The 12,443-nt window shown below is 40.0% G+C and overlaps 1 protein-coding gene across 1 annotated transcript; it reads right to left on the minus strand.

Moving 5' to 3' along the window:
• Positions 1 to 435: 435 nt before the first annotated feature.
• Positions 436 to 9,401, minus strand: dgcr8 (DGCR8 microprocessor complex subunit). The gene is made up of 14 exons (XM_036528013.1): positions 9,325 to 9,401; positions 7,155 to 8,182; positions 6,424 to 6,586; positions 6,027 to 6,169; positions 5,336 to 5,669; positions 3,726 to 3,923; positions 3,542 to 3,643; positions 3,186 to 3,284; positions 2,841 to 2,923; positions 2,551 to 2,651; positions 2,353 to 2,459; positions 2,108 to 2,235; positions 1,399 to 1,512; positions 436 to 964 (listed from the first exon to the last, which is right to left on the minus strand). The coding sequence occupies exons 2-14, from the start codon at positions 7,854 to 7,856 to the stop codon at positions 881 to 883; spliced, it is 2,358 nt and encodes a 785-aa protein (XP_036383906.1). The 5' UTR covers positions 7,857 to 8,182; positions 9,325 to 9,401; the 3' UTR covers positions 436 to 880.
• Positions 9,402 to 12,443: the final 3,042 nt, after the last annotated feature.

Consider the following 12,443-nt stretch of genomic DNA (forward strand, 5'->3'; position numbering starts at 1 on the left):
TTCTGACAATGCCAATGGTTTAATGTGCAAATGAAAACTATAGATGACCTCTCTGAAGATAGTCATACTGCTTCCATTTTTAAATCCTATTTTAACATCCATCATAGACACTATGTACAATGTTACCCATCAAAAATATCCTATACACCAGTGGCTATTGGAGTTCAGTTACGTACCTCAGAAAGATGATGTGCGAAAACGCAAAGAAATTATAGATCCATTTGTGAAAAACTGCAATGCTTGAAGAATACCAGACAACTTATAAAATTTCTTTAGACTTACTTTGTTTTTTTAGTTTCATGAATTGAACATCACCAAAAAGTGTAGGAGTTTATCATGTTGGAAGGAGTGACTCATTAATTCTCATACATTTTTAGTACATTTTTTAAATGTGTTCAACACAAAGCAAAAACCAATCAAAATTGTAATCCCCTACCGCCAAATACTCAACTATTCAAAGTAAAACAGCTGAGAGAAAATCCATTTTTAATTATGAATGGTTACGATTTTAACCCATTATTCTACTTCAGGCAAAAATTATACTAAATCAAATGCACCAATATTTGTGATCAAGTTGAAATCATCTTGGGAAATGAAAGTATTATGTATATAAGTGGATGATGTTCAAGCTCTACCCTTTTTAGTGCATTAATCCTGTTCTTAGTGATCCTACAAGTAAAAATGTGCCTTCATCACTTCAGAAATAACAGCTTGGCAACTGTTCAAGTTATTACAGAGGTCTCCTTACATTAAAGTTGTATTGCCATTTCACTCATAATGCATAATGGTGCTCAATTCAAGCATGTGGGCTCTCTTTTTTTTTGACAGTGAAAATGAATACCATTGGTCAGTGCCATATTTGTTGGTTGTTTACAGTTTCCTAAACATCAACAGTGCAGAGGGGCTCACTACCAGGTTGAGCCGATTCCATTATTGTCATTTTTGGCTTCTTCCTGGTTTCTTCCTGCAAAATAAATGATAAATACATTTCAGGTATATGTGAAATGTCTGAAAAATCAGTTTTATGTTTATACTCATTTAAACTCAATCATTATTGTGTTGCATAGACGAAACTTACCAGCACAGCTTACAGTCACATTACAAATTTACTAACAAGTAGTATGGTATTGCAACACCCTGGAAATGACTAACTACAGGGGAGCAAAAAAGTATGCTTCACATCACACGTCGCTGTATGCACAAGTATCAGTAATGTAAAGGGCACCTTGACTACAAAATCAGAGTGGACAATTATCTTACTGAGCACTGCAGTTTATCATAACAGCGCCATGTAAAAAATGGACCACCCCTGGAGCACTACAGACAAACACAGTATGGAAGCTGCACATGCTACTGACACTATTTTCAGCAAGTTACACCCAAGAATCGCACACTTACCCTCTCTCTTGCCAGTTTCTTCATCTCTTCTTGCAGTTTGTTCAGGATGTGAAGATTTGGCTTGTTCTTTTTGGCATACTGCTGAAGTTCAATCACGCTTTTATCTGAATTTTCCTGCCAAACCACACACACACATAGCAGTAAAAATGTAGGTATTATGGGTCTTATTTGAAATTCCTACACAAAGGAATGAAGTTTCTTCATCGGACTGCTTTCTAGGCATGACAATATATTCACACATTCCTAAGAAAAAAAATATAACACGATTTCTATTTCTTTCCTTTTTTCAGACATCACACCCCTAGCCATGCCAATATTTATTATGTACCTTGGATATGTGTGTCATTTTTTTTTAAATGGACCCATAATTGGCTAAATTGTACTAAGCTAGTCTACATAAAGTGAGAAGAGAGACCAAAATGAACAAGTTGTGTTATTACATGGAACTGCCAATGAAAGTAGTACCCAACTTATGATACTTAACAGTAACTGACCTTACCCTATCTAAATGATGCTGCTGGATTAGCTAGCTAACCAGTGAACAAGCTATCTGACTGGCTTTCAAAACACCTTTGTTTATTTTAACTTTACACTGTAGAGTTCAGTGACTGGCTTAGTACAAGAACTTATTTCTTGAAAGACATGGTAAATTTTTGCTAACTTATAATAAGTGTAATATTATATAATCTGGGCTGGCTGGGGGACATACCTTTTTCACCATCTTATTGCTCTCTCTGCCATACATCCGTAGCAGTGACCCCCAGTTTTTCACATGGGGGTGCAGCATCTGCAGAATCTTCTGGGAGGCCAGCTGCTTCCCTACTCTCTTATTCTTACCTAATAACACATATACGCACACACAGCGCAAGCCTTTACTGTATGGCACAACTGATGTCTGTTCACACTGAACTCAAATACTGAGCACAAACAGGACTTGCACTTGGTTGTACTTACACCATCCACGCACAGTATGCTTTCCACAAGTCATGACATATTCACTCTTCTGGTTCTTTCCTGGAATCACCTCAAACTTGATGCTGGTGTCACCCATCCCATGGTTTCTGTGGATGAAATGTTTCCCATTTTTCAGAAAATGGGAAGCACTGAACTAATATTTTTCAAATGCAAAAAAACTCAACAGGTCAGACTTACCTCTTAAGGCACTCATGAAGAATCTGATACGGTGACAGCAAGCCAGCTTTATTGGTCAGCTCGTACACCCTTGAATCTTCAATACTGATATGATTAAAATACTGTGAAAGAAAAGATGGTTTGTGCAATCAGAACAATTTCCCTTGTTTTTGTTCCTATCAGGCATTACACAGTCAAAAGTAAACACAGGTAAGCAAACAGCTGTTAGAAGTCTACAGTAACTTAAGTAAAACTTAAATGCATAAATACCCCCCACCCAACCAACCAAACACACACACACAGGAAGTCACCTCCAGTTCATCACCCTCTACAGGCTTTTCTTCAGATGTCTGCTTCACAAAGTCAGGTATGAGGATCTCCAGTGTGGCTCGAGCTTTTCAAAACAAATCAAAATTGTCATTACAAAATCCAACACATCCTATTATGACAACCCAACACTTAACTGAGGAAAACATTTAATCAAACTCAGATAAGTTAGGAGACATACATTTAAACTAAGTCTGGCACGCTACCGAATAACTGCAATGTTTCTAGCATATGGCAGTTCTTGGGATATTAGCCTCATGATAAGTACATGTGGGAGTTTTCAATACTGTAATGTCCTTTTGCAAAACAAATGATGAGAAACCATATACCAGCTTTATTCTTGGCAAGTTTTTTACTGCTTGCGGTTCCTGTGCCGTATGTCACTCCATCTATAATGACTGAAGCTCCAAAGGGTTCACTTGGGTTTTCTGAAACGCATGGACAACAGATGAGTGTGATACACAAACACCATTCCTACTCATTTTCATACCTGTTATAAAGTAAACATTTTTGTCTGGTATTTTTGGTGACCTCAGGATGCATTTAACTCATCTTTCAGTCTGGACCTACAAACATGTACGGCACGAAAATGGCCTATTTGGTGAAATGTAGGCGTAAACCTATTAGAAAACAAAAATACACAGTGCAGACAAAAAAAGTCAACTCATTAAAGTATTTCACTTACCACATTCAAAAAAGTTATAAACCGGTCGAACCTTGAGAACGCGTTGCATATATTCATGAAGTATACATACTTCCGATTTTCCATTTGGATTGATGACGAACTCTGAAAAACAGTTACGAAAATTACTAAAAGTAAGTCAAATATAAATCAAGCCTCTGTGAAGGTGCTACTGCAAATCCTGTACCTTTCTTTGTCGGGGCATCCTGAACAGAGAGAGTGATGAGCTTCTGATTGGCTGGCAAGATGGGCCTCTCTGACTCTGCCTGCTTCCTCTTCATTTCCCTGTTGAATTGTCTCCGCTCTGCCCATGTCCGGAATTTTTTCACTGTCACTTGCTCAAAATCAAAGCACTTTTCCAGGTACCTGCGGAACTCCTCAATGTCTGTAAATATACATTTTTTATTTTTTAAAGAGAGAAACAGAGAGGTAAGTTAATTCTTGTTTTCACAGCACATATTTTTTCCCCATGAGGGTGATTTCAAGTGGCAACTTGCTAATTACATACATTTTAAAGTTTTTTATTTTTAAGATTTTTAAAATGATGAATAATTAAATGGCCTTGTTTTAATTTAACAGAATTTTGGTTTAAGGGAACTTTCTCTAGTCATTCATTGCTACTTCTCTGTTTAAACAGAGTAGCCAAGCTTACAATATTCAAGTTTCTAAAGCTTTTTATAACACATACTGTTGGTCAGGATAAATACTAAAGGTAGACATGGCTTAAAAACTTCCAAACTATGACTGGGCAATTTTTTTGTGATTTTAAAAGTAGCAGTGTTCATTGAAGAAAAGGAGAATTTCACAGCAGAGAAGGAATTTATTTTCTCCTATTAGGTGACTGATATCAGAATTGGTTTTGACTTATGTTTTCAGGTTAGTTACACTGGCATACATTCTTGCATACTTTGATTGGAGGCAATAAAAGAGTGCTATCTGTACAACCCTTTCTAATACAGTCAACAATAACAGGCAGAATATTGATGAATACTGCATTGCCACTGAAGCTGTAAGGGCTTTTCATTTTGATGTGCACAATATTAGTTCTTTACTTAAGCCTGAAACAGAGATATTACCCAGTGGTGAAGCTTCCTCTTGTTGTAGCATGCTTCTAGTCCCAGCAAAATGATGCTGTTGCACATAAATGACACTGCAATCCAGTCTAAAAACCCAAAAACTTTGGTCTGAAGTTTCTTTTTCTTCATCAAGATTTGAAGCCAAAAGTAGAAGGCCGATTTAACCAATTGGCTTGTGACTCTGCACCCACACATTCTGAGCACCATGTGGGTGTACTGCCAGTAAATTAGCGGTTTCTCTGCCTACTGTTTTCCAACTGCATGCTGCTGACAATACAGTAGGCTGTCATTAAGTATCGTTCAGTAGGTCTGTGTGTCTTGTACACCTATTTCTACCAAAACAAATTGGGTAAATGCCATTTGAAACATGGTGGATCCCATTAACCAGCTAGAACAACTTTCAATGGTGAAAAAACCCACTCCCTTGCATTGCCTACCACCGCTTCTCAGCTCTCCACTGAACAACAGGTGAACTGACAGGTTTTTTTTTAATGACAGCAATGCTTGCATTTCGCAACCATTTTTAGATTGAAAGTGGGTGTGGCTTTGTGTCAGTCTTTGTTGCAGTCTTATGAAGGCACCACCATTACTTATAATTATGTGTTTGTATTTCACCTTATTGATATGGTAGTAGAAGACAATGTGCAGGAGCAGTAAAGCATACTGCCAGGTAACAAAAGGTTCTTTAATAAGAGTCGGAGCTGGGTGCCATTGCCCTTACCAACTGACTCATCCTTGCACACCTCCACTTTAGCCTTGACCTGTCCCAGGGCTCCCTGTGCGGTCTCACAGGCCTGGGGTTCCTCTTTGTCTGGGTGTGGTTCTGGGGCCACCCCTGGCCCTTCCCCAGGGTCTCCTAAGCCCCCCACTGCAGACTCCTCTGGGGCTGTGGAGTCCGGCTCATCTGCTCTCTCAATCAACTCCACCCCCTCCCCCGGCTTCACAGGTGAAGTCTCTGGGTTGGGAGTCACCTCTCCATTTTGTTCCCTTTCTTCTTGTTCCTTCATTTTCTTGTAGTGCAGGCAGGGAATGCTACTAGTAGGTGGATCATGTTTCTGCAAAGGGTTCAGAGGTAAAACAGGTTGCCAAGTCTGAGTTCACTGATACTTTTGAGAATATTTTAAGATGAGTTATCATACACCACATTTGTTCATTGGTGAAAATACAATAATTAATTCCAGGACAATTGTATGATTAACCAAACATAATCTTTGAACATTATTTCACATTTCAGTGATGATACTTTCAAAAGTTAACCACTTCGTAACCTTATCACTACTTTATTTTACATGACATTGCAATCATGGATACTGAACTTAAAGTGGTCTTCTACTTTTTATGAACACATAAAACTCCACACAGTGGTTTCCAATCTATGGACAACATTCAGATTTGCAAAAGGCACATTTTACCCTGATGCTCCCCGTTCCAAGGAAATACGGTCTGGACCAGGTAACGACTCTGGTTTCCCTGTGTAGGTAGACTGGAATGCCAGAGTTATGGAATGTCATGATCCATCCATCAGGTAGAGGCTCAGTAGGTGGACGTCCACGGCCTGTGGTGGCAGAAGGCCATCAGAATATTTTGAGTAAGCCTTGGAGAAACAGCCATTACATAGCAACAGGCACAAAATATTCCACTCACTACCATGGAACTATGACCATTCATTGGGTGATTTTTACATGTTCATCTGTGCAAAGGGGAGAATTCAGGGCAGTGCTGAACAGATCATCTCTCTGCAGCATACACCTTCTCCACTTATAAGAATGGAGATAACTCGTCACCAGAGGCCACAGGACTAAAACTCACTCTTAAGAACAGTTTTAATTTTGGTCATCATAGGCTGGACACCAGTCTCCCCGTCAGATTGATGGTCACTGTCTCCTGCATACTTGTCCTCTGCCAAACGCATCTTCTTGGGCACTGGCATGCCTTCCTCCAGCAGTGCATCCACATCGTTGTCAAAGTCCTCCTGGAGGAGATGGCCGAAGCGAAAAAGAGAGAGCCGCTCCTAGCCTATCAGTCTTCAAGTCATAGCCCCTGAACTCCAATCATTATCACCTCCTCCCCATTCTATTTTAAGTAAGTGTAGCTTCACTACTGTACATGACAAACGGGTGTGATATATCATTGCACAAGCTGATTCCAACCCATTATAACACATACATGGAAAACCAGAACCCTTTTCTTAAAGGCAAGCACTGCTTAATAACTAATGGTAATAACCTATCTACTGATTTGGATGAGCGCAGTCCATAAAACTAAAGACACACATTCCCAACAGACATACCCGATTAAAAGGTAAAAAGAGTCTTAATTCACACAAGGAAAGATGATATAACATGTTTACTGTAGAGTGTGGGATCAAACATGAGTCTACTTATATCACCAGAACAGGTGGTCATCCATTCATCTCTTCTGCAAACAACTATTTTTTGTGGAAGCACAAGGCATAAGGTCCAGGATGCAATACATAATTAGCCCCATGTTAACTCATTCAGCGTGGTGAACAGTACAGTGCAAACCCCTGACAGACGTACCTCATAAGAGTAGTTCAGTACTTCCTCGTCCACTTGCTCCTGTTGAACTATCACCTGAGATCTGAACCCACCCTGGTCTCCGTCTTCAGTCTCAAGAAAATTCTCAGTGAAATCCTCCAGCTCGTCCAGAACCGCAAACTCAACTTTGTTCTCCAAATCACCTTCTGCCTCCTCTCCCTTTTTCCCTGCGCTGACTGAGCCATTACCTAAACCTGCCCCACCAACCGGCCCTGGCACGAGGGCATCATGCAACTCACCATTCAAGCTCTCTGCACTAAGCTGGCCATCGCCCTCCTGGCCTACCCCCGTGTACAAGACCTTCCTGTCTTTGCTCCTGCTGCTCTCTGTGAAGCTCACACTGATCTTAACATCCTTCAGCAACTTTAAGTCGGGCAGGAACTTGGTAACGGGAGGCGCATAGCGCGCCGTTCTGGGGCAGGGAGCGCTAATCTCAGATTCATCAGAGAGACGGCTAATCAAGGACGCAGACCCTTTGCTGTGAAGCTGCACTTCCTCAGCAGATTCCCTGTCCCCTGCTGGGGTGTGTGTGTGTCCATCACCACCAGAGCTAACGTCCATTTCCTCTGCGTCACTGGACGTTTGCAGGGGAGGTGGTGGAGGTGCTGAACAATTAAGGCTCTCCAAATTCATGGCATCAGGCGGCTCCAATGGGAGGGGAGGTAAAAGCTCATTTGTTTCCATTTCCACAGCTTAAATGGCTAGGGTTTACGCAACAAAGGAATATGCTACAGGGGATACCCAAAACCACCCTAAATCTTTCTGTTTCTGTCAGAGGCTTTCAGCTTATGTAGGTACATGCAGAAGTACATTCCTTGCAACTCAAAACACATTCTCTATTGGTCATGTAAAGTGATGAATATGCTAAGCTGACTACATTGTTCTTTTCATTAATGTAGACAGCTTTTTAGAATCACTGTCTCAATTATTGGAAATCACAATGCACTCAGCTTAAATGTTGCCCATATCTAGGCACTGTTCATCCTCCACTGCTGAATCTTCTGCCAGAGCTGAAAAAGGGGAGAAAAAAGTCAGAAAAACCCATCCTGTACACAAAGTACAACACTTAATGCAGGCTGCGTCGTGGCACATGTTAAATGCTTTCGATACAATTTCATGTAGTTAGGTAGCCAGTCAGCTAGCAAGCCAAGTGATCGAGTGTCGAGCGTTTACATCTTGCATGCTCCTCCAAGACATCACTCACAAAAATGGCACTCAAGTACAAAGGAAATAACGTCGCATGGATGCCACATTCATCCAAATGTTGCCTAATGTGAATTACATCAAACAGATTTAAAAGCGATGCTGAGTGGCAATCCACAACAGTGCAGCTCTGAATTAGCGAGCAATTAACTAAAATTTGAATAAACATTGTTGCTAACTTGCTCAAATACGACCAAACATATGTGAGCTAGCCCCTAAGCATGTGTTTCTAAATCAACGACTAGCTTCCTACAAAAAATAGAAAAGAACAGGCCTGCTCTTAGATGCAATATTCTGAAGCTAGTCTGACATTCAGCTATTGTTAGCCTGCGAGGCATATTCCCAAAAACTAGCTGGCTATCAAATTCGTGACAGGTCAATTCATCCAATGTTCACGCTCTTCCGCAATTCTAGCTAGACAGACAGACAGGCTAACGACAGGTTTGTACAAGATGTTGCTAATTGGCTAACTAGTGGTGCTTAGTTTTGTTTTTTGCCAAGCATAAGATAGCAAGTTAGCTAGCAATCCAAAGAGAAAATAGTAAAAATGAACCGCAGGGAAAGGAAAATCAAGATAACCAGCTAGCTACGTGGCAAGCCATCTTGAAACGCTAGTTAGCTGGCTCGGTAGCAATACACATGGCAACGCTCGTTTGCTTTCAAGCTAATCTTTGATTCACTCATTTCCTTGCTAACTAACTACCTAGCTCCATTAATTAGCTGGCATGGTATGCACTACGTAGCTAACTGATTAGCTAACTTTCTAACTATGCTTTCTTTCGTCAGCTAGCGAGCTAATCGTTAGCTATTTGGTAATGGTTTTATTGTTTCAAGCAGCAAAAAGGGCTTTTCCTCATAGAAACCGTGTGATGTATAAAAACATACAGTAATTACCACAGAGCACTGAAAAAGTAATACAAACAATAATCAATTGTCGTCGATTACTCACCTAGTTTTTTATTATTTAATTTCTTCCCTTTAAATCATTTTAAATTTTCGACGAAACTCGGACGTCTCACGCACCCCTCCGCCATTTTCGAAACAGCATCGCTGTTGCTGAAATTTCTTCCAATGCCGGCTGTTTCATGATTGACAGCCAATAGGCCAATCATCGCAAGATGTTACACGAATCAACCAACTGGCAACATGTATAGGGAGGGAACCTTTCAGAACGGAGGACTGCGGGAATAAAAAGACCAATCAAATAACGAAACAGATCATACTCAACCAATTAGGTAACTGCAGACGAAGAACGCATGTTCCTTATAATTCGTGACAGAACGGAGCAATATGCCTGAATTGTCAATAAGGGGCTGCAGTCTGAATCGTGGCAATGTTAGCTAAAGAGCCCGATCTTCAAAAAATCCAAAAACTGAAGATTTTACGATTGTTTTGATTGTTCTTTGCAGTACATGACACTATCTCAAACAAGTCCTTCTGTTTTGGAGCATTCACTTATCGTTATTTCTTCGATACGATGATAGAGTGATATTTCGGTGGCAAAATTCTCTTTACAGACAGATGGCAGTAGTTTACTACAATAAAGGGTGTCCTCTGTCAGAAACAAAAATAACGAGGATGAAATCTAGTTTTGGCCACGATAATAATTGAGACTGCAGTAGCGTCTTATAAAATGTGAACTACAGACAGGTACACTTACAACAAGCTAGCCATCCCTGGAGAAGAATGACAACATTGTACAGGTTCAGACATACAGTACTTAACGTTACCAAACTTAAGTTATTGACCTGCTTACTTGATAACCAATTTGATCTACAGTGCCTTGAAAATTGTTCAGCCCCCAACCCTCTTTTTCACACAAATGAGTTCCACAACCTGAGATTGACTAATTAGACTGAGATTTTTTTTTAATTTGCGAATCATTCGAAACTGCAACAGTGCAGCCCAAAAAAGAAATTATAAACCATTAAAGAAAAAAAAACATTACAAGAACTGAAATGTCACCAATTAATAAGTATTCATCCTCCTTCTTTAGTACTTGGTTGAACCACCTTTTACAGTTATTACAGCCATCAGTCTTTTTTGGATAAGTCTCTATTAATTTTGCACATCGTGACAGAGCAATATTAGCCGATCTTCAAACTGTACCAGGTTAGTTAGGATTGACAACAATTTTGAGGTCTTTCTAAAGATGTTTGATGGGGTTAAGGTCGGGATTCTGACTGGGCCACTCAAGGAAGTCTATTTTCTTCATTTTAAGCCAATCCAGTGTTGCTCTGGCAGTGTGCTTTAGGTCATTGTCCTGCTGAAACACAAACTTCGTCCCTATTCTGGCAGAGGGGTGTAGGTGTTTTTTTAATCTAGAATCTCCATGTATTGTGCAGCATTAATCTTCCTATCAATTTTGACCAGGTTGCTAGCCCCTGCTGCTGAAAAGCACCCCAATAACATGGTGCTACCACCAGTGTATTTCACTTCAGGGATGATGTTTCCTGGCTGATGTGCAGTTTTAGCTTTACACCACACATACTGCTTAGTGTTTGTGCCGAAAAGTTTCACTTTAGTCTCATCAGGCCCTGAGACTTTCTGCCATATCTTTGTAGTACCTCCCAAATGACGTTTTGCAAAGTCTTTATGGGCAAGCAGATGCTTTTTTTCAGCAAGGGCTTCTTCCTTACCACTCTTCCATAAAGGCCCCTTTTGTGCAATAGCTTGAAGATTGTTGACCCATGGACATCATTTTTAGTTGCAGCCACTGACTTCCACCACCTCACCCTGGCCAGAGGGAGGCACCAACCGCAGCTTGTGAGGGGAATCTGCAGTGTTTGTTTTCTGCCAGAGTGTGAGGGTGTGGGGGGACCACCGTGTGCTGTGGGTTGGAGTGCGTGCACTTACCTGTTGGTAAGTGCACGCACTGTAGCCCACTGGGCCTACAGTGGGAAGAACAGGCAAAAGGGGGTGACTCCAGGGTCTGCTGTCTTCAAATGAATTACATTTATGTAAGATTTTAACCCCAACTGTAACAAAGTTTGGTTTTTGCTACCTACCTGGTCTCGCGTTGTGGTGGGCTGACAGCGGTCGGGGCAGTTGGGTGTCCGGGTCTGCTAACCCACGACATATCCTTCCCCAGACTTGTACTTCTCCACAATTATATCCCTCACTGGTTTTGAATGCTCTTTTCTCTTAATTTTGGTTTGTTCAATGGAAAATCCAGCCATACTGCTTGACCTTATAGAGAGGGAAGATATTTATGCTCATGAGTCATGAAGTAATTCAAAACAGTTGATCCACTAATTTCCTACTCGGGTGGAAACCAATAAATTGGATGACTTTATAAGACAACATCTTGCACCTGAGCAAAGTTAATCTTATAATTACAAAGGGTATGAATACTTTTTAAATCTCTACGTTTTAGTTCTTTCCTAAATTTTTTGAAATGTTTTAATCGTTTCTTTTGATTTGTCATGATGTACAATACTGTGTAGACCAGCTGGAAAAAACTTAAATATATTTTAAATTTTGAATCTGTGACAATAAATTGTGAAAACAGTATTGGGGGTTGAATACTTTTTCAAGGCACTGTATATCTCTTTTTAGATGGTTAACATTACCTTCATACTCCTCACCATACTAGTTAAATAAAAATGTGGTGAGAAATGATGTACTGATTGTTCCAAATCATTACTTAAAGCTCTCCTGTCGGTTAGTATATATTTTTACGCACATTAAAGCATGCATTGTCTCCTAAACTATTTATTGCCAAATGTGGATAATTTGCAGATAGTTTCCATATTGTATGACAGGTATTTACGGTAGGTAATATGGTTTGGCAGCCATATTGCATAGGGCAAATATAAGTTAATGTAGCCATAGCAGTTTCTCTTGCTCTATTATTCACATAACCTTCAACTGTTGAAAAGAGGTTTATAATGTAATGTCCCTTTGATGTGTGAATCAGAATTTGCATTTGGTTGGGACATATGCCTTAGTGCAGATTGTATATTGCAAATGTATGCTAATTCAGTTAAACTATTTTTTCCTGATCCATTAGTTATATAACCTTAAAATATTCTGATTAATTTCGTAGTGTGATGTCATTTTGATACT

This window comes from Megalops cyprinoides, chromosome 4 (genome assembly GCF_013368585.1).
Source record: "Megalops cyprinoides isolate fMegCyp1 chromosome 4, fMegCyp1.pri, whole genome shotgun sequence".
In the NCBI taxonomy this organism is placed as follows: domain Eukaryota; kingdom Metazoa; phylum Chordata; class Actinopteri; order Elopiformes; family Megalopidae; genus Megalops; species Megalops cyprinoides.

Excerpts from the sequence above, each read along its gene's own strand:
- dgcr8 (XM_036528013.1), bottom strand. The coding sequence starts at position 7,856 with ATGGAAACAAATGAGCTTTTACCTCCCCTCCCATTGGAGCCGCCTGAT. Across the intron at positions 3,924-5,335 it reads GTGCAAGGATGAGTCAGTTG|ACATTGAGGAGTTCCGCAGG; the intron begins GTAAGGGCAATG and ends GTATATTTACAG. Across the intron at positions 965-1,398 it reads AGAAACTGGCAAGAGAGAGG|GAAGAAACCAGGAAGAAGCC; the intron begins GTAAGTGTGCGA and ends TTTATTTTGCAG.